The following is a 26,664-nucleotide window of genomic DNA, read 5'->3' as shown; positions in this document are numbered from 1 at the left end:
GTAAAGGGGGAAATTGTCTTTGCTCCATTACAGTCTCGGTAATTTTGAATTTTGTCGTTTTTTATTGATTTCAATGAATTTTCGAGTGTTTTTGTGTGAAAAATCGACTCAAAAGCGTCAATTTTACCCAAAAATCAATATCTTGCTCGCGAAAATGTGAAAATGTGCGGTAAATCGGATTTTCCTGGCTAGAATCTCAATAATTATGAATTTCGCTATTTTTATTCGTTTTTAATCATTTTTCAGGTCTTTTACAAAGAAAAATCGACACAAAACCCTCAATTTAGCTATAAAATTGATTATTTCTACCGGAACGAAGTTTATTTTTGAATTTTGTCTTTTTCTTATTTAAAATTTCAGCTTTTCTTTGGTTTTTTCACGATATATATGTTTTTCAGCATCAAACGTTTCTGGGAGTATGGTTTTAGCTCGCAACTGGAAAATTTTCTCTTAAATAGTCAATTTTGAGCTCAAAACACTAGTTTTTATAGCCATATCCGCTTTCGCACCGGTTTTTTTGTAAAATTCCTCTTTATAATTCCAAAAATTCAGAGAAAAACCACTGAAAGTTCCTGTTTTCTTGCTTTCCGTCTCTTTATCCCAATTTTTCGTCATTTATCTTATTTTTCCCCTATTTCAGCCGTTCAAAATGATGCGCGGAGCCGGACAATCGCCGATCATCGTGCTCAGTCAGGGTACAAAACGAGAGAGTGGCCATCAGGTCCAAGTCGGAAATATCAATGCGTGCAAGGTAAAAACATTGATTTTTCCACTGAAAACTGACTGAAACCTCAATTTCCAGACCATCGCCGACGTGATTCGCACAAGTTTGGGACCAAGAGCCATGCTCAAGATGTTGATGGACCCAATGGGAGGAATCGTCATGACAAACGACGGAAATGCCATTCTTAGGTAGGCAAACACTTGAAATTTCGTAAAACAACCAAAAAACTCCACAATTTGCAGAGAAATCACCGTAAAACACCCGGCAGCGAAAAGTATGATCGAAATCGCTCGTACTCAGGACGAGGAAACCGGTGATGGCACCACTTCAGTCATCATTTTGGCCGGAGAAGTTATGGCTCACGCTCAGACTTATTTGGAGCAGAAAACTCATCCAACTCTCATTATTCAAGCCTATCGTCAGGCACTTGAAGACATGATCAAGTGGGCGGAGAATAAATTCTCCCGACCAGTAGACATTACTGATGATAATGAGATCGCCAAGGTTGTCAAATCGTGTTTGGGCACGAAAATGATCAGTCATTGGATGGATTTGGCTGTCAACATCTCTATTGAGGCTGTCAAAACTATCCGTGTTGAGAAGGGCGGACATCGAGAGATTGATATCAAGAGGTACTGCGTTTGGATGAGGAAATCGATGTTTTTATTACAAAAATGAGAGTTTTTCGTGCTGAAATCTCGTAGAAGCGCCGGGAAATGGTTCCCAGATCCTATTTTTCAACGAAAAACCATTTTTTAACTGTTCCGTAGCATTTATTCCTCGTTTTTCGACAAATTTTTGACGAAAACTGATCAAAATGAAGCTAGAAACGGATTTCTGGCTGAAAATCGTCAGTCAGTTAGTTTCCAAGCTGAAAATTGCACTTTTTGAGTCGCTTTTAACTGTTTTTCACGATTTTCAGTGAAATCGAAGTGAAAAGTCAATGTTTTGGAAACTTTTGCAACGAAAATCGTTGTATCTGTGTTGAAAACGCATAAAACCAAGATTATAGTATAGAATTACTCCTTCTTTTATGAGAAATATGCAGTTTTTGAACGAAAAATCATTTTTAGCTGTTCCGTAGCAAGTATTGCTCGTTTTTCGACAAATTTCTGACGAAAACTGATCAGAATGGAGCTAGAAACGGATATCTCACTGAAAATTGCACTTTTGAGTGGCTTTTAACTATTCGTCACAAAAAAAAACCGAGTTTCAGCGATTTTCAGTCGAATCAAAGTAAAAATCAATGTTTTGGAGACTTTTCCTACAAAAATCGTTGTTTTTTGTGTTGAAAACGCTTAAAATCAAAGTGATTAGTCTTAAAGTCGTAAAATTTGAGTTTCTATGTCGTTTTTGACCGATTTTTCGAGTATTTTTGGCTTTATAAATGTCAAAACCCTCAAATTTCCACCTATAATCCCCAAAATTTGCAGATACTGTCGTATCGAGAAGATCCCAGGAGGCCGTATCGAGGATTCTCAAGTGGTGAAGGGCGTCGTGCTGAATAAGGACATTCTCCACGCGAAAATGCGTCGTCGTATCGAGAATCCACGTATCGTGTTGTTGGATTGCAATCTGGAATACAAGAAGGGAGAATCGCAGACGTCGTTGGAAATTATGAGAGAAGAGGACATCTCGGCGATTCTCGAACAAGAAGAACACGCGATTCGTAAGCAGTGCGACGAGATTATCGCCCTCAAGCCAGATCTCGTTTTTACCGAAAAAGGAATCTCCGACTTGGCTCAACATTTCTTGCTGAAAGCGGGAATTACTTGTTTGAGACGTCTCAAGAAGACGGATAATAACCGTTTGTCGAGAGTTTGTGGAGCACGAATTGCTCATGACACTTCTGATTTGAGAGAGGAAGACGTCGGAACGCAGGCGCAACTCTTTGAAGTTATCAAGATTGCTGATGAGTATTACACTTTTGTCACTTCGGAGACAACTACCGCGTGTACTGTCGTTCTTCGTGGACCTTCTAAGGATGTCATCAATGAGGTAGAGCAAAAAAAAAGGAAATAGAGCTCTCAGATAGCAGAAATAGTGGAATATATAGGGTGTCGGGTTGAAATTTCGGTGCTAAACTGTAAATTGTGAGATTTAGAGGGGGAAAATTGGAGTTCTGGGACTATAAATAGTATTAAACGATGTCTTAGTGGCTAAATTCGGAAAATATGGAATTTCGGAGACTAAAATAGGAAAATCAGAGTTCTGGTTGAAGTGGCCGACTGGAAATTCGTGTTTTAGCACACAGAGTCCATCTCAGACTCGAAAATGTGAGATTTAGAGCTAAAATATGCAATATCCTAGTGAATCACAAGGTTTTTGAGCTAAAATCTCGATTTTTAGCTGGAAAAGTATTCTGGAAGAAAATCCACTTTGTGCTTTCTGGCTGTAATCTAGGATATAGAGGTCTCAGATAAAAGAAATAGTCGAATATTTAGTAAAATACAGTTTTTGGATCGAAAATCCGGTGCAGAATTGTAAATTTTGAGATTTAGAGGTGAAAAATTGGAGTTCTGATGCCTGATTTCGGTTTCACTCTTGAAAATAGTGAATTTGGAAGTATCAGATGACAAAGTTGGAGTTCTTAAAGAAAGGAATGACTGAAAATTGATTTTTTGATTTGAAATGTTGATTTGAGGCCACCCAGACTCGAAAATGTGATATTTAGAGCTATCAGGTAGTGTAATTTGGCTTTTAGGCTCAAAAATGCGATATCTTTTTGAAAAATGAGGATTTTTAGCTGAAATCTCATGTTTTCGCGAGCAAATAGGTACTTCACCCTTAATCTGTCAATTTTGGAATCTTTAGGGTCGAAAAGCTGATTCGTGGGCTGAAAATTCGTGTTTTAGCACATAGAAACAATCTCAGACTCGAAAATCTGAGATTTAGAGCTATCCAATAGTGTAAATTGCTTTTCTAGGCTCAAAAACGCAATATCCTAGTGAAACGCGAGGTTTTTGAGCTGAAATCTCATGTTTTCGCGAGCAAATAGGTACTTCTGCCCAGTTTTGGATTCAAAAACGCCCTTTTCCAGCACAAATTCCATATTTCCAGGTTGAACGCAACTTGCAAGACTCCCTCCACGTCGTCCGAAACGTGATGATTAACCCGAAGCTGGTGCCAGGAGGCGGAGCTCTCGAGATGGCGCTGAGCCGTGAAATCGAAGAGCAAGGAGCCAAGATGGACGGAGTGAAGAAGTGGCCATACAAGGCGATCGGTCTGGCGCTGGAAGTGATTCCACGTACACTCATTCAGAATTGTGGTGGATCGACGATCAGAAGAATGACGGAACTTCGTGCTGTTCACGCTCAAGACGCAAAGAATTGGACTTTCGGAGTTGATGGCACTACTGGAGATTTGGTAAGCGATTAGAGAGGTTTTCAGGCCGAAAAAAGGCTGAAAAACTCATTTTTCTGATCAAAATTCACTCATTATGCCATATTTCAGGTCGACATGAACAAATTGGAGATCTGGGATCCACTTGCCGTCCGTATTCAAGTCCTCAAGACAGCCATCGAGACATCGGTACGGGAAACAGAAAAATAGGAGATTTTGATGAAAAAAAGTCGCAAAACTGAGAAAAATAGGTTTTTTAAGTAAATTTTGAGCAGTTTTTTGGCTCAAAATCCGATTTTGGCGGTTTTCGTGCGGAAATCATTGAAGTTCAGTCAAAATTACGATTTCGGGCCATATTTTCAGTCAGAGATGCAAAATCTTGACCCGCAACGTGTGTTCCGGTGGGAAAATGAGTTATTCGGTTCAAAAATCGCGGAAAATCAGAGAATAATTCGGTTTCTAACCAAAAAAATTGTTGATTTCCATGAAATTTCAACCAAATACGTCAAAAAGTCTAAAAATTCGATTTCTATACCATTTTTTGTTTAAAAAACTAATTTTTCGCGGAAAATCCTGTTTTTTAGTCTGAAAATTCAGAATTTTCACTAATTCTCTACAGTTTTCCTATGAAAAACACTATTTTGCCTTGAAATTTCAATTTCTTGTCTGAAAATAGGTAGTTCATCTAGAAAATCACAGCCAAAACCTAACTTTCTCGCTGAAATTCTTGATTTTCATAAAAAATATTCATAAATTTTCAGGTAATGCTTCTCCGCATCGACGACATCGTCTCGGGAACGAAGAAGGCTGTTGGTGGAGAGAAACAAGAGGTCATGCCACACTAATTTCGATAAATTTTTCTGAAAATTTCATTGATTTTCCTTAAGCCCCGCCCCCTAACATTTTAAGCATCTCTCCATGGTTCTTTATATCGCCCCCAAGATCTTTTTCTCTTCGTCTTCTTTTTGTATTGCTTTCTCTCTCTCATCCGCTTTTTTTGTTTCAATTTTTCTAAATTTTTGAAATTCCCGCTTCCTTTATTCTCCCGTTTTTGCGCTTTTTGTGTGCTCTCTTCTTCTTCTATCCCGTTTTTCTATATTCTTTTGTTTGTTGGTTTCGCCCGATTTTTCTCTATGAATTTGCCCGAATTTGGTCATTTTCGAACCCGATTTTCCCCGCACAGAATTTTCACGTTTTTTCGATCAGAATCTACTCGAATTTACTTCTTTTTTTCTCTCTTCTTTTCAGAATATTCACAGAGATTCAGATTTCGCAATATGGACGAATGGTCGATTCTCGATGAGGTCGACGTGATTGCGAAATGGCCCACGGAGCACAAGAAGGCAGTTTTGGAGGCGGGAGCCAAGTGGAAGGAGAGGAAAGAGGGATTGGAGGTATAGAATAGAGGAATTTCAGATTTAAATGGATATTTTCAGACAGAAAATTGCAGATTTTGACTGAAATTCCTAAACTTTTCAACCAAAATTTCATCTTTTCAAAAAAAAGCTATTGGAAATCAAGAAAAATTTCAGATTTGAGAAGAATAATTGACTTTTTCTGCTCAAAAATTCCAGATTTTGATTGAAAATTCAATAATTTTGATTCTACAAATCCATTTTTAGACGATTTTTTCGCAAAAACTCAATTTTTGCTCGGAAATTCCAGATTTTCAATCGGAATTTTACCGATTTTACTCCAAAAACACATTTTTCCAGCTTAAAAACTCACTTTTTGCGAATTCGGACTGAAAATCTGCTCAAAAATTCCAGATTTTAACTGAAAATTCAATAATTTTGATTCTAAAAATGCATTTTTTGGACGATTTAACTGGAAAAACTCAATTTTTGCTCGGAAATTCCAGATTTTCAATCGAAATTACCCGATTTTACTCCAAAAACTCATTTTTCCAGCTCAAAATTCCGTTTTTTTGCATGAAAATCTCACTTTTCACTCAAAAATCGCTCTGAAAATCGATTTTCAGCGCGAAAAACCATCAATTTTTCATCTGAAAATCCCAAAAATCGATTTCCAGGCACTCAACACGATAATCGAGTCGAATCCACGTCTCGCCACGTCATCAATGACGATTTACGGGGAGTTAATGGACGAAATACGGAAAATTCTCGATCGAGAATCGAATATTGTCGTTGTGACGACAGCGATCAAGACGGTCGAGCTACTGGCGAGAGGGCTCCGACAGAAGTTTGGAGGATTCGTTGGAATGGTACGAAAATGACGGAAAAAGTGAAGAAAACGACCGATTTTTCGATGAAAAATAGCTGAAAATCACGATTTTTGACCCCAAAACGTCTGAAAACGAAGAAATCGATGCGAAAAACGGGATTTTTGACCCCAAAATAGCTAAAATACACATTTTTCAGTCAAGAAATCGTAGAAAATGGTTAAAGAAGTGAAAAATTCGCTGAAAAACACGATTTTTCGATCGGAAATGAACAGAACATCTCGGTTTTTGATACAGAAATACCAGAAAAACCCGATTTTTCGATGAAAAATAGCTGAAAATCACGATTTTTGACCCTAGAGCACCTGGAAACGAAGAAATCGCTGCGAAATACGGTTTCGGAGTCGAAAAAACGATCGAAAATGAGCCGAAATACGGGATTTTTGACCCCAAAATGACTAAAATTCAGTTTTTCAGCCAAGAAATCGTAGAAACCGGTAAAAAACGTGAAAAATCACTGAAAAATGCGGTTTTTGAGTCGGAATTAACTGAAAAATGCTGAAAATCGCTGAAATTCGGAGATTTTCAATTGCGCCGAAGGCGCGCCAGCGATTTCACACACTCCAAGACCCCATTGCTGGTGCGCCTTCAACGCGGTTGAAAACCACAAATTTCAGCGTTTTTCGGCTAGTTTTGAGTCAAAAACCACATTTTTCAATGAAAAAATGACGAAAACGACCGGAAACCCCGTTTTTTCGATGAAAAAATAGCTGAAAATCACGGTATTTGACCCTAAAACACCTGAAAACGGAGAAATCGATGCGAAATACGGTTTCGGAGTCGAAAATGATCGAAAATGAGCCAAACGGCGGGATTTTTGACCGCAAAATAGCTAAAATTGTTTGCAGCATTTTTCAGCATTTTTCAGTTAATTACGACCCAAAAACCGCATTTTTCAGTGATTTTCGTATGAAAATCGGAATTTTTACTGAAAAACTGGGTTCTCAGGCATTTCTAGATCAAAAACCGTGATTTTTGGTCATTTTTTTACTCTGAAAGTCCGTTTTTTCAGCAATTTTTGCATGTCTTTCCACTATTTTCCATCATTTAATCTGAATTTTAGCTATTTCGGGGTCAAAAATCTCGTTTTTTCGCGTATTTCCGATTTCTGGCGATACTGATTTCAGAAAAATGCGGTTTTTGAGTCGAAAATAACAGGAAATCGCTGAAATTCGGAGGTTTGCAATTGCGCCGGAGGCGCGCCAGCGATTTCACACACTGGTGTTTGACTCTGAAAGCACGTTTCCCTTCGTGTTTTCCATGTCTTTTCACCATTTTTTGATTGAAAACTCTGGATTTTTCCTATTTCTGGGTCAAAAATCCCGTTTTTGGCTCATTTTTTACTCAAAAACCGAAATTTTCATACTTTTTTCAACAACGAATTTTAACGTTCTCCGGTTGATATCGACTCAAAAACCGCATTTTTTTAGTGAAAAAGTGAAGAAAACGACCAGAAACCCCGTTTTCTTGATAAAAAATTGCTGAAAATCACTCTGAAAACGGAAAAGTCGCTGCGAAATACGGTGTTCCGGAGTGAAAAATAATCGTAAATGATCCAACAAGCGAGATTTTTGGCCACTTTTCCGATCGAATACGATAAAAAAAAAATCACACGTTTTGGCCCAGAAACGTCTGAAAACCCTCGATTTTTAATAAAAATTGAAGAAAATCACTGAAAAATGCAGTTTTTAAATCGAAATTAACCGGAAATTTTATTTTTTTTATTGAAAATGAGCTCTGAAATTCGCGACTTTCAACTGCGCCGAAGGCGCGCCAGCGATGCTCTGGAAGTGTGTCTGAAAGCGCGTTTTTCACTCGTTTTTAGTTGAAAAATGCTCTTTTCATTTCCAGGTGATACCATTCCTAATCAAACGTGCGAAAGATAAGAAGAAGAATGTGCGTGACGCCATACTCTCCGCCCTCTCTTCTGTATCCGATACGACGTCATCTGAACGTCTTCTGAAGGATATCATCGATTGGTTCTCAATTCCGTCGCCAGAATCCAAACAGACACTTCTCTCGTTTCTTTTCTCGTATTGGTGTCGACAATTTCAGATGGATATTCCATTCGTTAAGGCTGTCGCGCCGTTGGTTGTGAAGGTGAATAAATTGGAAAAAATGCAAATTTTCAGATGAAAAATCGAAGGAAAGCTGAAATTTTGGCTGAAAATCATTGAAAATTTCCCATTTTTAGGCTGAAAATCAATGAAAACTGTAATTTTTGAGCAAAAAGTTTGAAAAATTACGAATTTTCAGATGAAAAATCAAGGAAAACCAAAACTTTCGGCTGAAAATCATTGAAATTTTGCATTTTTAGGCCTGAAAATCAATGAAAAACTGTAATTTTTGAGCAAAAAGTTTGAAAAATTACGAATTTTCAGATAAAAACCCGGAAAAAGCTGAAATTTTGTCTCAAAAAATCACATTTTTAACTGAAAAATTATTGAATTTTCATCAAAAATACTACAAATATTGATTTTTGCGAAAAAAACGCAAAAATAATGAGAACATTTCAATAATTTGATGAATTCTCTCGATTTGAGATGGAAGAAAGTAGAAAATTGGCTGAAAATTAAGAAAAATCAATAAATTTTGATGCAAAATGATAAAATTATGGAAAATTCTAAATTTTTCTGTAAAAAATCGAAAAATTGGTAGTTTTCCTTCAGAAAAAAACCGTAAAAATATGGAATTTAGATGATAAATTCAGAACTTTTCGCCATTTTTACCTTGAAAAACAGATAAATTGCTTATTTTTCTGCTGAAAACTTGAAAAATCAATCAATTTTGAGTCTGAAATACCGATTTTTGCCTGAAAAACTGAAATCTAAACGAAAAATTCAGAATTTTTGTGATTTTAAGTCAAAATTTCAGCTTTTTGTTAAAAAATTACATTTTTTCATTGATTTTTAGTTAAAAAATGGGAAATTTTAAATGATTTTCCGCCAAAATTGCAGCTTTCCTTTGATTTTCATGAGAAATTTTCAGAATTTTGTGTGATTTACCCGGAAAAACTGAAAAATAGCGATATTTTTTCGATTTTTCCAATTTCCAGGCCTCCACAGACAGTGACGTCACAGTCCGCGATAAAGCATGTCAGGCACTCGGAGCCCTCAAAAGACTAATGGGCGACGCCATTTCTGCATTCCTCGTTCCAATCTCCACAGACACCTCAAAAATGGAAAAAATCCAGCAGTATCTGGAGGAGGCGACGGAAGAATTCAAGAAATTCCAGGAATCTCAACCGAAATCTGTCGGAAATTCGGAGAAAACGGAGGAAGAAGGGGGCGGAGCTTCGTTGTCAGAGGAAACAGAATCCGCTGCCACGTCATCAGTGATGGATCCATGGGAGATAATGGATTCAGAAGACGTTGGAAAGAAGATTGAGAAGGGAGTGGAAGGGCAATTGGTGGATAAGAATTGGAAGGAACGAGTGGCTGGAGGGGAGAGTATTAAGGTACTGTACTGTAGATTACTGTACTTGGGTACTGTAGGCTCTGGATAGAGGAGGCGGAGCGTTATCAGGGGTACTGTAGCCCGAATTTCCAGAAGTGGCACTCGCCAGGTTACTGTAACTTGGCTTTCATCCAGATCTGAACATATCAAATGACTGGATTACTGTAGGATTGGAAGGGTTACTGTAGGCTCTGGATAGAGGAGGCGGAGCGTTATCAGGGGTACTGTAGCCCTGATACTGGATTACGGTAGCGACATGTGTAGCTCAATATCTGTATGAAATATCTATTAAAGTTGTGATTGGATTACTGTAGGCTCTGAATAGCTGAGGCGGAGCATTGTCAGGGGGTACTGTAGCGTCTTAATAGACTACTGTACCTCGAATTCTATTCCTAAAGGTTACTGTAGCTGCTGGATAGGATACTGTAGCTCCCATTATATCAAATTCATGACTGGATTACTGTAGAATTGGAAGGGTTACTGTAGGCTCTGAATAGCTGAGACGGAGCATTGTCAGGGGGTACTGTAGCGTCTTAATAGATTACTGTACCTCGAATTCCAATCCTAAAGGTTACTGTAGCTCCCATTATATAAAATTCATGACTTGATTACTGTAGAATTGGGAGGGATACTGTAGATCTGGATACAGGATACGAAGCGTTATCTGAGTACTGTAGCGTCTTACTAGATTACTGTACCTCGAATTCTATGCCAAAAGGTTACTGTAGCTTCCAGATCTAAACATATCAAATGACTCGATTACTGTAGAATTGGAAGGGTTACTGTAGGCTCTGGATAGAGGACACAGAGCGTTATCTGAGTACTGTAGCGTCTTACTAGATTACTTTAGCCCCGATAGCGGATTACGGTAGCTAGATCTTCGAAACACGTACTTTAGCTTTGGCTGGAGGGAAGAGTATTAAGGTACTACTGTAGCTACAGTACTAGGTTACTGTAGACTCTGAATAGAGAAGGCGGAGCGTTGTCAGGGGTACTGTAGCTCAAAAACCGTAATTTACAGTGATTTTTCTCCGGTTTTTGGTTGAAAATCGCGGGTTTTTTACTGGAAAAAACTGGGTTTTCGGGTATTTCTTGATCAAAAACAGTGATTTTCGATCATTTCCGGTCAAAAATCGTGTTTGACTCGATATTCTTACTGTAGATAGCTCCTCCTTGTCATCTAGGATTACTGTATCCTAGTTTTTCTATAATTTCTAACATTTTTTTGCAGAAATCAATGGACGGAATCGGTCGAATCGAAATATCGGAACGTCTTCATGAACTTTTGAAAATTCTTATCAAAATCATTGAGAAAGATGTGAATGTGAATGTGGCGGCCCTATCGGCCCAAATTCTCAAAGAGACCGCCCAAAAGAGTCGATTCGCGTTCGCCTCGTTGGCTCATCGAGCATTTCCTGTCGTTTTTGATAAACTCAAGGATAAGAAGGCCGTGTTGAGAGATGCGCTGGTCGAGTTTTGTGATGAGGCGGCGGTTACGGTAAGGGAGAAAAAAAACTGATAGATTAAAAAAAAACGCTAAAAATCCGAAAGCGTGGCCGAATTTTCGGGAAAACTCGGCCACAGGGCTTCAAGATAGAAAAGAGATGAATTTGGTGTAGATTTACGGCGTAAATCGACACCAAAATGGAGTTCTTCTTATGAAAAGGCATTTATGGCTAAATTTTAGCTGGCTGTGGTTGAATTTTTACAAAAACTCGGTCACCGAACGTTGAAGGTTAAAAAATGCGGTTTCTGTGTCGATTTACGCCGTAAATCGACATTAAAATTGAAAATTCCTCATGGAAAACAATCACATGACCGAATTTTCGCAAAAACTCGGCCATGGGGCTTTGAGATAGGAAAAACTTGTTTTCGGTGTAGATTTACGCCGTAAATCGACACCAAAGTTGAGAAATTCCAAATTTCCCCCTCAAAGTTCAACTTTTCGATCTGAAATTACAGTTTTTTGACATATTTCACTTAAATTTTTCCTTTTTATCCAGACGCCTCTCTCCGCCTACTCGGAAGCTGTCATCACTGCTCTCGGCTCGAAAAATCCTCAAATTCGTCAACAAACCGCCCTTTTTCTCAGTCGATTCTACGCGAAAAACGATACGAAAACGGTGGAAATCGATGTGGTCAAACAGTTGGTGGAGCACATTTTGAAGGTATTTTGACCTTCCAGTTTTCACCCAAAATTCCAAATTTCAGGCGACCAACGACGCCGATAAAGAAGTTCGTGAAGCGTCGCTCCGTATCGTCGCCTCAATTCAAAAATCACTAGGAGAAGCGGTTGCGAAACGACTTTTAGCGGATGTATATGATGATAAATTGAAGGCTGAAAAGGTACAGTATCCCACAAGAAAAAACGACGAAAATTGATGAAAATTGAGCTAAAATTTGAAAAATTCGTGAATTTCTGTCGTGTACTCCTCGTGGACAAGTTGGACTGGCTCGTCCACGAGGAGTACACGAAGGGATTTTCAGACTTTCGGTTTCTTTTGCTGATTTTTGTTGATTTCCATGTGCTTTAAGGTGCTAAATGATCTGAAATTCGAGAAATTTCGAAATTTCCCCGTGTACTCCTCGTGGACAAGTTGAACTGACTCGTCCACGAGGAGTACACGGAGGGATTTTCAATTTTTTTCATTTTTGTCAACTTCCTCATGCGCTAATGTGCGATATGACCTGAAATTTGAAAAAATTCGAAATTTCTCCGTGTACTCCTCGTGGACAAGTTGAGCTGACTTGTCCACGAGGAGTACACGAAACAAGTCTTGTTTCACCTCGAAAAATCGATAATTTCCAGATCCCCTCTATAATCGAGGAGCTCGAAAAGGAGTACGGTAGCACCGCAGCTCCAGAAATCCTTCGTCTCGCCAAACACTACAAAATCGGTGGCACCGCACCGCCCAAACCCTCGGCTCCGCCCACAAAAAGAGCAACTTCTGCGGCGGCGGCTCCGCCCCCTCGGATCTCTTCATCCGCCAAACCATCCGGAACCGTTCGTCCTGTTCAATCTGCCGCAACTCGCCGAGCACCATCACCCAAAGCTCCGCCTCCCACCGCTACAGTACCACCAATGAAGCCGAAACCGTTCGTGGCGAGACCAGCGCCGAATTTCGGTGGTGGTGGTGCGACGGTGGGTCTCACCGCGAAACCAAAGGCTACGGTAGCGCCGGCGAGAGTTGCTCCGAAAGTTGCTCCGAGTTCACGACCGACGACTAGCTCACGACCGATGGCTCCTGTCAGACCGACACCAATTGCTCCGAATGTTGTTAGGCATACTGTACCTGTGGCTCCGGGGGCTCCGATGGCTAGGAAACCCGTTGGAATCGCTAGACCACAGACTGCGGGCGCCCCGTCGACTGGTGGACCAACGAGATCGAGAATTGGTATGGGTTGGCGTGCCGTTGGCGCGTTTTTCACTTTTCTGTCAAAAATCTTCCATTTTCCAACCAGTTTTTCAGTAAAAAGACGATTTTTGCAATCGAAAACCCGAAAAATTGAAAATATCCTCGTGTACTCCTCTCGGACAAGTCATCCGAACTTGTCCGAGAGAAGCGCCTGGCGTGGCGTCGGCGCGTTTTTCACTTTTTTTTTTAAATTCTGTCAAAAATCGTTGCTTTTTCAACCAGTTTTTCAGTAATAAGAAGTTTTTCATTCAAAAACCAAAAAACTTTGAACATTTCCCCGTGTACTCCTCTCGGACAAGTCATCCGAACTTGTCCGAGAGGAGTACACGGAGGAATATCTCAAAAATTTGATTTTCGACCAATTTTTGTTATTTTTATGTGTTTTAAAGTGCAAAAACAAGAAAAGAGCCAATTCTAACTCAAAATAGGAAAATAGGTCAAAATTACCAAAACAGGTCGTGTAGTCCTCGTGGATAAGTTGACTCCAATTGTCCGAGAGGAGTACACGAGGAAATTTTCTAATTTTTCGATTTTTGGCTATTTTTGGACCATTTTTTCCGTGGCGGAATGGGGTGAAAAATTATATTGCATGGCGTGCCTTCGGCGCGTTTTTTCAGAAATTCTAAGATTTACTGAAATTCTATTAAAAAACATCCGATTTTTACCCAATTTTTCGGTAAAAAGACGATTTTTTCAATAAAAAATCGCATTCCAGCCACTCCATCCGGAATCGCTCGTCCCGGCTCCTCAGCTCTGCCTCGCCCTCCATCCAACTCCCGAATCGCCCGCCCACCGTCTCGTCCGAGTTCTCGCAACGAATAATTCCTCCTTCTCCCTGTTTAAGTTATTTCAATATTTATTTATTTATTATGTGTGAAATTTTTCGGTATTTTCGATCCCCGTCATTGTGTTTAATCGGTATTGTTTCACTTCCCTCCAAATTCATCATTCCAGCATAACTTATTTCATTAAATTGCGGTTTTTCGCCTTTAAATTCGATGTTTTATTTGGAAATCCAAAAAATATATAGAAAAATCGACAAAAATAACTGAAAATAGATAAATTCCGAAAATCCCGTCGTGTAGTCTTCGTGGACAATAGTGCCCAACTTGTCCACGAGGAGTACACGGTGAATTTTCGAGATTTTTCCAATTTTGCCTGTTTTTTTGATTTTTATTCAATTTTTCGATTATTTTTCCAATTTTCTCATAATTTTCGGTTATTTCTGCAGTGTAGTCCTCGTGGACAAGTTTTAAAACAGCTGGAAAAAGCGATTTATTCAGGACAAGCCAACGGAGCGGTGATACAATCATTGTTCAATTTCTTTTCCTTCATCACAAATTTCAAAATATACAAATGCTCGATGCCGCAACGTCGCTCCATTGAGACGGATGCGGTCATCCGATCGGAGTGCTCTTTGAGCAACGAGGGAATATCATTCGAGTGCAGTGCGACGAGATAGAAGACGCCACGTGGCGACAACAGCTCAGGGACACGTGGCAGCAATCGATCGAGTGTTGATCTACCCGTTCGACCGCCGGCGTACGTCAATTCGATATTTGTGGAGGGCTCCTCTTCGGTTGGAACGTATGGAGGGTTGAAGAGCAGCACGTCGACCTGGAAATTCAGAATTTTCGAGGGAAAAATAGCTAAAATCGACTTTTCGAAGCTATAAAACCTCTAAAACTCTGAAAGAAATAGAAAATTCGCTAAAAAAAGAAGCAAAAACCAAAAAACTTTGAAAATTTGCCCGTGTACTCCTCGTGGCCAAGTCATCCTAACTTGTCCGAGAGGAGTACACGAAAGGATTTTCAATTTTCCGGGGAATTTTTATTTTTTGTTAATTTTCACTTGCTTTGAGATGCGAAATGACCTGAAATTCGAAAAATGTTCAAAATTCCAAAATTCCACCGTGTACTCCTCGTGGACAATTCCGGCAAACTTGTCCTCGAGGAGTACACGAGGGGATTCCCAAAGTTTTGATTTTTTTTCATTTTTTGGTGAATTTCACGTACTTTAAGGTGCAAAATAATCTGGAATTCCATAAATCTCGAAATCTCACCGTGTACTCCTCGTGGACAAGTTGAGGAAACTTGTCCACGAGGAGTACACGGGGAAATTTTCAAAATTTTTGGTTTTTGCTTTTTTTTAGCGAATTTTCAAGTGTTATAAGGTGCGAATCAAGCAAAATTCCAAAAATAATGAAAATCACTGGTGTACTCCACGTGGACAAGTCATCCCAACTTGTCCGAGAGGAGTACACGAAGGAAATTCCTTATTTTCCGTATTTTACTTGAATTTTATTGATTTATCACGTATTTTTGGAGCGGAAATAGTCAAAATTACCAAAAAAGTCAAAAACAAGTAGTTTACTCTTACGTGGATTCACTTGTCCGAGAGGAGTACACGAGAAAATTTTTTAATTTTTCGATTTTTGGCTATTTTTCGACAATTTTTTCCGTTTTTGGAGGTGTTAAGACCAGAAAACAGGTAATTCTGACCTGACATGGGGAAAAAAAAAGAAAAATTCGAAATTTCACGAAATTTGTAGTCCTCGTGGACAACAGAATTTTTTTCTGAAATTTTTGGAAAAAAAAGAAAATTTTCGGAGAAAAACACATTTTGTTAGGGTTTTCAGTTAAATATAAGTCTTTTCTCGTCTCTTTTTACCTAAATTTAAAATTTTTGATTCGCAAAAAATTTCTTTAAAATTTTTTTTTTTCAAATTTTTACCTTCCCAACCAATTCTCCAATCCAGCAAATAAATCCGTCCTGACCACATCTATCTTGATATCATTGAGTTTCGCGGTCTCCAGTGTCACATCGAGAGCGTGGGGATTCAGATCGGTGGCCATTGACGTCACGTTTCCACCGAGTGCTTGATTTACAAATGTTGAGACGACGCCAGAGCCGCAACCGATTTCTAGCACTAGTTGGGGCTCACGGGAACGGATTTCCTGGAAAAATAGAGTTTTGGAAAATTTTGAAAAAAAACATTTTTTCGAAATTTTTTTTTTCAAAAAAAAAAAAGAAGTTTTTTTTGCAAAAAAACAGTTCTCGTCTTCAAAACTCGTGAAAAAGCGGAATTTCTTGACATCTTTTCTCAAAATTCGAAATTCTCGCTCAAAAACGTGATTTGTCGTAAAATATGGTGCATCGGTGTTTGCGTACTTTTCCGACTACAGTAATCCAATCGATACCTTAATATCCTTCTCAATCGCATCAATCAACAGAAACGTGTCTTCAGATGGCTCGTAGACGTCGAGCGCTCGAATCGCTTGGAGACGGTATTGAGGTGTTGGGAGGGACATGGCAGAGGGGGGCGGGGCGCTGGAAGAAAAAAAAATCCAATTTTTTTCAAATTTTTTGAAATTTTTTCGCGAAAAAGTCAAATTTTCGACTATCATTCAGAATTAGAAGAAATTCTGAAAAATAGTCACATTTTCGATGAAAAATTGGAAAAAGGGTCATTTTTTGAAGCCGGGACTTGACAACTATGCTTAAATGAATTATTATCGAAAATCTGTACATAAAAAATCGGGGCAAAAACTCATTGACTACACCTCTCATTGACTACATTATCTCATTGACTACACATTCTCAATGACTACAAAGTCTCATTGACTTCTTGTCTCTCAATGACTACACTTTTCTCATTGACTACACCACTCAATGACTACAAAATTGGAGAAATTCTCTCATTGACTACATATCTCTGAAAGACAGTCCACTAGACCATCTGAATTTATAATATATCTCAGAAGCCTTATCTTCCAAGCAGGACTAGAAATAGACCAAAATAAAAACGAGTTTTTACCATTCTCTTAGGCTTAGGTTTCTTAGAAATTCGGAAAAGAATTGCCAAAAACGAAAAACGAATAATTACCGTTTTTGTCAAAATTTTTTTCCGAATTTCTAAGAAACCTAAGCCTAAGAGAATGGTGAATGCTCAAAGATTACTAATTTTAACTTTAAAAAATTGTGAGTATCACGTTCTATTTGTAGATGTAGTCAATGAGAGAATCCCTCGAATTTTGTAGTCAATGAGTGGTGTAGTCAATGAGAAAAGTGTAGTCATTGAGAAAAATGAAGTCAATGAGACTTTGTAGTCATTGAGAATGTGTAGTCAATGAGATAATGTAGTCAATGAGAGGTGTAGTCAATGAGTTTTTGCCAAAAATCGGTGGCCTAGAATCCGACAACTCGGCCATCAAAATATCGAAAATGACGTCACGAGTGCTACCGTAACATTTTGGGACGGGAAATTTGAATTTTATCGATTTTCAAGCGATTTCTGTAGTTTTTCGGAGAAAAATAACTGATAATCGGTTGAAATATGAAAAAAATTCAAATTTCCCTCCAAAATGTTACGGGAGCACTCGCTTGACGTCATTTTCGATATTTTGATGGCCGAGTTGTCGGATCCTAGGCCACGACTCTTCTTTTTGAAAAACTGATTACGGTCATACGTTGCAACCGCGCTCTACTGATAACGTGGATACAATTTGTCGTCGTGTCAAATCTACGAAAATCTACATTTTAAAATGAAATTTTTATTAAAAACCGAATTTATCTATGGAGCGCGTTTGCATTCGAAACTTGTGAAAAAGCAGAGTTCTTAAAAGTTCGAAATTTCCCCTCAATTTGTCGTCAGATATGATGCGTCAGTGTTTGCGTACATCTGCAAACTACAGTAACCCGTGCTCAGAAGGATGTTCAAAATTTCAGAATTCTAAGATCTCAGTCTGACAGCTGACAACATCTAGAACTCGAAGACCAAATTCAGAATCTTCACGACGTCAGATTCTGAGACGACAAAGACAGAAAGTGTGAAAAATAGAAAGCTGTTAATCCAATTTCATCTCTCTTTTTTTGACACACCCACAAAGTGAATCTAAAAGAAGAAGAAATGCGATACATTCCAAAAAGTGCGATGTCTTTCTGCACTAAAAGTGCAAAAACTGGGCGCATGCCCTTTTTGAATGGTGGTGGCCTAGAAATCAGAAATTGGAAATCTAGTCCCCGGGATCTAGGGCCGATTAACTAGAGATTATGTGGCCTAGAAACCTTCAAGCTGGGGAAAACTAGTCCCCGAAACTTTTTCAGATTGGTGGCCTAGAAATGGGATTTCTAGGCCACCATCCTACTTTTTCCAGTCTCGCTGAAATAAGCTCTGAAACTGACCAAAAAAAAAGTTTTCTGGTTTCTTATACCCAAAAAAAACCCCGCCAATGCGAAAACAATCAACGCCTCTTCTATTTTTTTTCCAAAACGGAAAAGGGGGCGTTGCGACTGGTGGTACCAGTCTCCCCCACTCCCCGGATGGGCGGTCATTTTCTGTCTCTTTTTTTGTTGTTGTTGAAGACGACGGGATGAAAAAAATGTATCTTCAAGGGCTCGTCCCTTGGGGGATATGGAGGGAGAGAAAATGGACGCGATGATCTTTGGAAGAGGATTGGGGTCATAGGCCTCACTAGTAGAAGAGTGACATCTGGATAGACAGATCGATGGACAGACAGATAGACGGTCTAGCAGACCACGTGTTCAGAAGCTTGGAGATCCGGATAAACTTAGATACCGACAGACTGACATACAGTACTGGCAATAAAGAAAAGCGACACTTGCAGTTTTTAGTTGAAAATAGTCAACTTTGTGAGTGTGACACATCCTTCCTGATAGTCTCACAATATTGATTGTTAATGGAGTGTGTAGATCACAAATAGAGCTCCATTTTCGTAGTTGACAACTTTTTTTGTACGGGCACATCCTAAGAAGTTACAGGCAGTCAAAGTAATTTCTCGCAATTGTTGCCCTTTTCAGTGTTAAAAAGAGAACTTTTTGAGCTTTTTAATTTGACTGCCTGTAACTTCTTTGGGCGTGCTTGTACAAAAAAGTTGTCAACTACAAAAATAGAGCTCTTTTTGTGATCTATGCCATCCAAAAACAATCAATATTATGGGACTATCAGGGAGACCGTGTCACACTCACAAAGTTGACCATTTTCAACTAAAAACTGCTCTTGTCGCATTCTTTATGGCCAGTACTGTAGGTCCTCGGAATACTTGGACAGGGAGCGGAACTCGCTTCAAACTGAGGTTTATGAGCTGAAAATTATACCAAAATGTAGATCTCGACGAGGGTACCATCATGAGATCTGAGCCGACCCATATTATGTCAGTGACATAGAACTCGTCGAGATCTACATTTTGGTATAATTTTCACCTCATAAAACTCAGTTTGAAGCGAGCTACACGCTCGAAATGGGACGAGTTGGAACGTCCCGCGTCCCCGTCCCGCGCGTCCCGGATTGTCATAAAATGGTTAAGAATGAACCTATATTTTTAAAACTTAGGGAATCGCGTCCCAAGCTATGTCTTCAGACTCTGTGAAAGTTTCACTATTCTCCGACCAAAATTGACTGTTTTACGAAATGACCGGAAAAAAGCGGGACGTCCCATTTCGAGCGCTAATTCTGGTGAAGCAAACATCTGGACATTTGTACCTACAGATGGACAAACAGACAGATAGATAAGCTATTGTCTGGCAATGATCTGACTATGTAATTAAAGGTTCGCTGCGTAGCGACTCGAGGCTCAAAGCCAGAGGATTCGAGTGAAAAAGTCGTGAAAATCTCTTCAAAACTTGAAAAATGTCAAACTTTGCGATCATTTGTCTCCGCCCATATTCACACTTTTCAAAATTTGAAACCAGATTCAAAATCCTCACACCTTCAGCTTTCAAGTCATACAACTTGGTGCATTAGATCACATTTCTTTACTCAAGAAACCTACAGTAATCCAGATTGCAAGAAAAAGTAGTGGAAATCCGGGCAAACAGGAAAAAGCCGCCACACATAGCTACTTTCTGAATCCGGAACTACTCAGACCGCCCAAAAATCGAATTTTCTCTCCAAATTCCCTCCCGGAAGACACTTTTCCTATTCTTGTGTCACGCAAACACTTCAACATTTGAAAAAAGAAAAAAGGAAAAGATGGGCGGTCCGTCTGTCACAGAGTGAGAGGGACCAACAAGTAAAGGGGTCATCGACAATGAGCGGACCCAAGAGAATTTTAACAAACCACGCTTTTCTTGTTTTTTTGACAAGAATATAGTTGAAAAAACGCAATAAATTCAAAAATTCGCAAGTCTGGCGCGTCTTTGACGCGTTTTTTGCTGTAAAATCGTCAAATTTCGGCAGAAAGCTGCAGTCTGGCGTGCCATTGACGCGTGTCGAACTATCAAGAATAAGCTGAGGCTGCTGGGGTGCCTTTGGCGCGTTTTCAGCATCGTGTGAAAATAGACCAAAAACAGTCCTAAATAAGAGTTTCGAAACGTCTGGCGCGCCTTAGGCGTGATTTTTCAGTTAAAGACAGACTTGCAAAATATCGGCCCGGCCCGGCTCGGCCCGTCGGCCCGGGCCGGGCCGGTAGAGAAAGTTGCCGGCCCGGCCCGGTCGGCCCGGAGTCAAAAAATGAGCACAATTTTTTCACAAAATTTTTCGAAATTTTTTGAAATTTTCATCAAAAATAGTCAAAAATCCTATGTACACTTGAGTTTTATCGATATGTAAAAACATAGTCGAAAATTCGACTTTTTTGCGAAAAAATCAAAAAATTTTCAAAAAAATTCAAATTTTCAAATTTTTGTACTGTGACCCGGGCCGATCGGGCCGGGCCGGGCCAGGCCGGGCCGGGCCGGGCCGGGCCGGGCCGGGCCGGGCCGGTGAAAATTCTCAAATCGGCCCGGCCCGGCCCGGCCCGGCCCGTTGCAAGTATGGTTAAAGACGAATTACAGCCTATTTTGAGACATTTTTACTGTCTGAAACCACTAAAAATCCCAAAATTCGAAATTCTGGCGTGCCTCCGGCGCTTTTTGCAAAAAGATCGTCAACTGTGGTGCCTTTGACGCGTTTTTCTGTCACAGTTTTCAATTTAGAAATGTCATTTTCGATAGTAATTAGCGGGATGGCCTAGAAAACCAAATTGTTTGAAAATTAGTCCCCCCATTGCTTGGATCTGGGGTACCTTTGACGCGTTGTTCGTCGTTTTTAATAGAAAGGGACTAGTTTCCCAAATTTTCGGTTTTCTAGGTCACGAAACGATTTTTTGTTGATATAGACCTAAAAATCCCAATCAAACTAAAAAAAGAACACAAAAAATGGGAAATCACACAGATAAAACGAGGGAAAATTAATTTGACCAAATTTTCAGGAAAAAATTATTATTTTTGTAATTTTTATGAAATAAATTTGATTTTATGCTGGAATAAAAAAACTCTGTGAAATATATAGATATATCTATGTACAGAAATTGGGCATTTTTCGAAAAATTCACTCAAAAGTGATGCAAACGCGCTCTAATGAGACAAAACTCAACTTTTCTCAATAGAGCGCGTTTTCATATAATTTTCAGCAGAATTTCAAGGAAAAATCAACAGATAATTAGGCTGTAATTGAAAATCCGAAAAATCCAAAAAAAAAATTAAAACAATACCCATGAAAATAGTGAATTTTAGGAGGAACTAAAAACTTTCTAAAAAAATCAAAAATCAATAATCTGGAATGCAAATGGGCGCGAAAATCACATTTGAGAGGGGTAAAAATGGCGGGAAATTCGAAAATTTTAAGTGAAAAAATTCAAAAAAAATTTATTCCTGATTGAACAGCTCGTTCATGGCATCGTTGACAATTTGATGAGCAATTATCTCCTCTGGAATCTGTGGTCCCCGCTCGACCGTCTCCATTTCTGATGCGTTGTCTGCCGGAGGTGCTGAAAATTGAAGAAATTTCAAAAAAGTTGGAAAAAATCCGAAAATTCTGCTTAAAAATCGGCGAAAACTGGAAAGACTGGCGCGCCTTTGACGCGTTTTCAGTTCTTATCCAATTTTTGGACAATTTTCATCGGATTTTCGTAGAAAGTTGACGAATTCATTGAAAAAATCAAGAAATTCTGCCTAAGCCCTGCCCAAACTAGGAAAAATGAAAATGACGAGTCTGGCGCGCCTTCGGCGCAATTTTAATTTTTACCGAATTTCACCCATTTTTTACTAAATCGACATGAAATTTTAGAGATTTTGAGTAGAAATTCAACTGCGACTAGGAGAAATTCAGAAAAACTTGGAAAAAAGTTATAAAAATTCGGGAAAAACTCAAAAACCCCGAGTCTGGCGTGCCGTTGACGCGTTTTTGGCTTTTGGTGGTTTTTAGCCGATTTTTGGATTTTTTAGGATAATTTCAGGCCAGTTTTCACAAATTTTGAATAGAAAAATTAAAAATTTACTGAAAAAATACAATAAATTGACCAAATTACTCGAAAAATGCCGAGTCTGGCGCGCCTTTGACGCGTTTTCAGTTCTTATCCAATTTTTGGACAATTTTCATCGGATTTTCGTAGAAAGTTGACGAATTCATTGAAAAAATCAAGAAATTCTGCCTAAGCCCTGCCCAAACTAGGAAAAATGAAAATGACGAGTCTGGCGCGCCTTCGGCGCAATTTTAATTTTTACCGAATTTTACCAATTTCTGAAAAAATTGGCATGAAATTTTTTAGATTTGAGTAGAAATTCAACTGCGACTAGGAGAAATTCAGAAAAACTTGGAAAAAAGTTATAAAAGTTCGGGAAAAACTCAAAAATCCCGAGTCTGGCGTGCCGTTGACGCGTTTTTGGGGGTTTCGCGGTTTTAAGCCGATTTTTCAGCTATTTTTGGAGGTTTTAGGCCAGTTTTCACAAATTTTGAATAGAAAAATTAAAAATTTACTGAAAAAATACACTAAATTGACCAAATTACTCGAAAAATGCCGAGTCTGGCGCGCCTTTGACGCATTTTTCTGTTTCAGCTGTCTGAGACCGAATTCGACTCATTTTTACTAAATCGGCATGAAATTTATTAAATTTTAAGTATAAATTCAACTGTGACTCGAAAAAATTCGGGAAAAACTCAAAAACCTCGAGTCTGGCGTGCCGTTGACGCGTTTTTGGCTTTTGGTGGTTTTCAGCCGATTTACGGATTTTTAAGATAATTTTGAGCCGATTTCTACCAATTTTGAATAGAAAAATTAAAAATTTATTAAAAAATACAATAAATTGACCAAATCATCGCCAAAAATTCGAAAAATTGCAAGTCTGGCGCGCCTTTGACGCGAATTTATATCAAAACCGTTTTCAAGCAAATTTTTGAGAAAAAAATCGGTTTTCGGCGAGTTAGAATAAGGTTTTTATCAAAATCAAGCTTAAATACCTTTCAAATCTCAATGAAATCATTTGTCTTCCTCTCGTTGTGTCTGGCGCACCGTCGGCGCGTTTTTCTCTTAGGGGTGTTTTCACTCATTTTTTAATGGAATTTCGTCTAGAAAAACGTGTGGAATGTCATTTTTTTGAGTTTCGAGACAATTTTCTTTATTTTTAACCATTTAGAATTTTAAAAAAAAATTTTCGATTTTGACCTACCCGGTGGTACTGGGAGATTCGGCCCACGAGCATCGAATACACTTGATGGGCTGAGTGGTTCCTGTAACACAAATCGTTAGGTCTAGAATTACAAAATGAAAATTTGGTTGTTTTATGAAAAAAAAAATTTTTTTCGAAAAAAAAAAATTTTTTTTTTCACATTTTTTTTTTAATTTTCAAAAATAAACACTAACCGCTGGCCGTTCATTTTCCGCCTGTGACGCCTCGCCATTTCCCGCGTTAATTGTGATTCCGACGGGTCCAGCGGGTCCGGTCATTGTCGGTTGTTGTTGCCGATTGTGGATGGCGACGGAGATTGTTTGCACTTCGACAGTTCCCATTCCGCCCTGAAAATCAAAAAATAAAAATTCATTAAAAATGGAAAATTAGAGAGTTTTAAACGGGTATTTGAAGGAAATTTGTTAGAAAAAATCAACTTTTTGGTCTAAAATAGACAAATTCGGTGTGATTTTAAAATCGTCTGGCGCACCTGTGGCGCGTTGTGTGGATTTTTGACTCAAAGATATTTTGATGCAAGAGAATGTTAAAAATTAGAAAAAGTACCATTTTTAGTGTAAAAATTGTGGGATTTTCAGAAGAGTCTGGCGCGCCGCAGGCGCTTTTTCCGGAAGATTTTTTCCCCATTTTCCAGGGTTCAAAATAACCGAAAAATGCCAATATTTCCCCTCTAAAAACGGAAAATTTGAGAGTTTTACGGGTATTTTGAAGGAAATTTGAATAAAAACAACCTTTTCAAATCTAAACTTTGAAATCGGCTGGGGCACCTGTGGCGCGTTTTTCAAGTTTTTAAAGTTAAGTTTTTAAAATAGATATTTGATGCAGGAGAACGCCGCCAAAAACTAGAAAAAAGGTACTATTTTTGTGGGATTTTCAGAAGAGGCTGGCGCGCCGCAGGCGCTTTTTCAAAAGAAAACCTTTTTTGGGTCCAAAATGACCAGGAAATGCCAATATTTCCTCTCTAATTTTTTGTTTTCTGGTTAACCCAATTATAAAACGGGGAAAACACGAGAAAAACACATGAGATTAGAGAGAAAAGGAGAAAAAAAGTGAAAAAGTTAATTGGATTTCGGAAAGACGGATTACTCACTACTACACATCCCTAATTCAATGTTTTTGGGATGAATCATGTAGTTTGTAGTCGAAAATTTGAGAAAAATGACTGGAAAAGAAGCAAATTTTCGGCCTAAAACTGCTCTCAAACCGATTTTTTTCGCCTAAAATCGGTGGGAATCGGGATTTTCCTTCTTATTCCTCCAGAGTCGGTTGAAAACTTTCTAAAAATCAGGAATTCAGCGTGGAAAAAGCTCAAATTGATACAGAACCGAATTCCAAGGGGTTCAAAGTTGGCTCAGATTCGAATTTTGAGCTCGGAACAGCTCTAAATTGAGGTTTTTAGCAGAAAATTGGTTGAAAACCGAGTACTACTTCCTAAAACTGACAACCTTCAGCCATGTCTTGGTCAGAGCCGAGTTTTGATTCAAGATTTGTTCTGAACAGAATCTTACCATGAATTGTGGGTGAAAGCTGGTCTCAAAACACGGGTTTTTGGCTGAAAATCACCCAAAAACCTCATTTTGAGCCAGAAATTGGTCTCTAAACACCACCAAACTTTACACCTGTTCGACACAAAGAGAAATCAGTGGCGACCTTCTCCCAAAAATAAGTGCTCCGAAAATAGCTCCAATAACTGACCACCTGTTTTCTCATTTTGCGAGCCGTTTCGGGGTGGAGAGAATGAGAGAGCACTTGTGAAAGAGCACGACAAGTGCTCGGAAATCACCTGTTCGATCGGTATTTGGAAATCGGGGTGAGTGGGAGAGGTGTGTGACACTTGGAAGAGACTCGACGCATAGTAAGGATTATATGGTGTCGGGAGGAATGGGGGCGGAGCATCTTGCGAGAACCAGCTCAACTCATGTGATTCCTACCGATTTCTGGTGGAAAATCAAGGATTTTGAACGGTTTTCTGGCTTAAAAATTGGTCTGACTGACTAAAAACCGGTTTTATCCGGGTTTCGAGCAGTATTGAGATCGAAGACCTGGTCTACCTCGAATTTTGGCTGGAAATTCAGTCCCAGATCAACTTTTAGCGCAGAATTTCCATCTGACAAGTTTTTGGCTCGTATTTTGAGTCTGAAACTGTGAAACGTAAGGTCTAGGCCGTTTCAGACGAAACTTCGGACGGTCTAGACATGTTTTAGCCGAGTGGTCACTGACCACTTCGGACCGTCAGCTATACCAGATTTGATGTCTGACAACAGCTTTATGGTCATCGAGTAGCTATTCAGAACGGCTTGCTCGACCTGACTCCGTATCCATCGACTATGAATTTCGAGTCGCTACGCAGTGGGACCACAGAGACTAAGAAGTCCAATTTTATGGTCATCCATTAGCTATTGAGAACGGTTCTCGTTCAAACGACTGTGGATATGTCGTTTGACTCCGTATCCATCGACTGTGAATTTCTAGTCGCTACGCAGTGAAACCGATTTCAGCAGAAACTCATCAGAACGAGTTGAAAACTGCTGAGATTAAGGTAAACCACAGGTTTCTTGGTCTACAGTATCACAATCAGAATCTGATTATCAGATTTAGGCCATCCGAGATAGATCACGGCGGGTTTCCGACCAAACCAGAGACTTTTCGGTTTTGGCTTGGTTTAAGGATCCTGACGGTCTTTAGACCGTTTCAGGCTTCTCTAGACCAGCCTATTCTTTCCACACTGAAAGTAAAACCTATCGGTCACTCTATCTTCCCAAAAAAAACGGAGCCAAAAAAGAAGAGTATTGAAAAGGATGGAAAAAAAGAAGGACAAATAGCAGCACAGAACAACAAATAATACTTTCACATCTTTCTTTCTCTCTCATTTCGTTAGTGTTGTGTCTCTGTGTGTGTGTGTGCAAATACCCAAATATATAAAATGACGGGGAGAGAGAAAGGGGAAATGGAAAAATGGAAGGGATGGCGGGAAAAAAAACCGACAGGAAATTGGTTTGGGGTGGAGAGTTCTCACTTTT

At 39.1% G+C, this 26,664-nt stretch overlaps 4 protein-coding genes and 1 pseudogene across 5 annotated transcripts; 2 read left to right on the top strand and 3 right to left on the bottom strand.

The window, feature by feature from the left end:
* Window positions 1-649: 649 nt before the first annotated feature.
* GCK72_004060 (uncharacterized protein) lies at window positions 650-4,911 on the top strand (the record flags this gene model as incomplete). The annotated part of the gene is made up of 7 exons (XM_003098322.2): window positions 650-751; window positions 803-912; window positions 967-1,356; window positions 2,158-2,722; window positions 3,785-4,090; window positions 4,178-4,255; window positions 4,828-4,911. The coding sequence occupies 7 exons, from the start codon at window positions 650-652 to the stop codon at window positions 4,909-4,911; spliced, it is 1,635 nt and encodes a 544-aa protein (XP_003098370.2).
* A 432-nt stretch (window positions 4,912-5,343) lies between these two features.
* On the top strand, window positions 5,344-14,002 carry GCK72_004058 (uncharacterized protein; the record flags this gene model as incomplete). The annotated part of the gene is made up of 9 exons (XM_053724433.1): window positions 5,344-5,460; window positions 6,099-6,290; window positions 8,160-8,408; window positions 9,364-9,765; window positions 10,996-11,262; window positions 11,768-11,932; window positions 11,976-12,110; window positions 12,574-13,159; window positions 13,896-14,002. The coding sequence occupies 9 exons, from the start codon at window positions 5,344-5,346 to the stop codon at window positions 14,000-14,002; spliced, it is 2,220 nt and encodes a 739-aa protein (XP_053588627.1).
* On the bottom strand, window positions 12,780-13,483 carry GCK72_004059 (annotated as a pseudogene). Its single transcript has 2 exons — window positions 13,437-13,483; window positions 12,780-13,197 (listed from the first exon to the last, which is right to left on the bottom strand). Coding segments are annotated over exons 1-2 (465 nt in total).
* Window positions 14,003-14,455: 453 nt separating the features above from the next.
* On the bottom strand, window positions 14,456-16,491 carry GCK72_004057 (uncharacterized protein; the record flags this gene model as incomplete). Its single annotated transcript, XM_053724432.1, has 4 exons — window positions 14,456-14,797; window positions 15,914-15,952; window positions 16,003-16,137; window positions 16,381-16,491. The coding sequence occupies 4 exons, from the start codon at window positions 16,489-16,491 to the stop codon at window positions 14,456-14,458; spliced, it is 627 nt and encodes a 208-aa protein (XP_053588626.1).
* A 5,335-nt stretch (window positions 16,492-21,826) lies between these two features.
* Window positions 21,827-23,967, bottom strand: GCK72_004056 (uncharacterized protein; the record flags this gene model as incomplete). Its single annotated transcript, XM_003098323.2, has 3 exons — window positions 21,827-21,948; window positions 23,627-23,687; window positions 23,821-23,967. The coding sequence occupies 3 exons, from the start codon at window positions 23,965-23,967 to the stop codon at window positions 21,827-21,829; spliced, it is 330 nt and encodes a 109-aa protein (XP_003098371.2).
* Between the last annotated feature and the right edge of the window lie 2,697 nt (window positions 23,968-26,664).

This window comes from Caenorhabditis remanei, chromosome II (genome assembly GCF_010183535.1).
Source record: "Caenorhabditis remanei strain PX506 chromosome II, whole genome shotgun sequence".
Taxonomy (NCBI): domain Eukaryota; kingdom Metazoa; phylum Nematoda; class Chromadorea; order Rhabditida; family Rhabditidae; genus Caenorhabditis; species Caenorhabditis remanei.
Note: the sequence above shows the minus strand (reverse complement) of the source record. Positions and strands in the feature narration are given on the sequence as shown.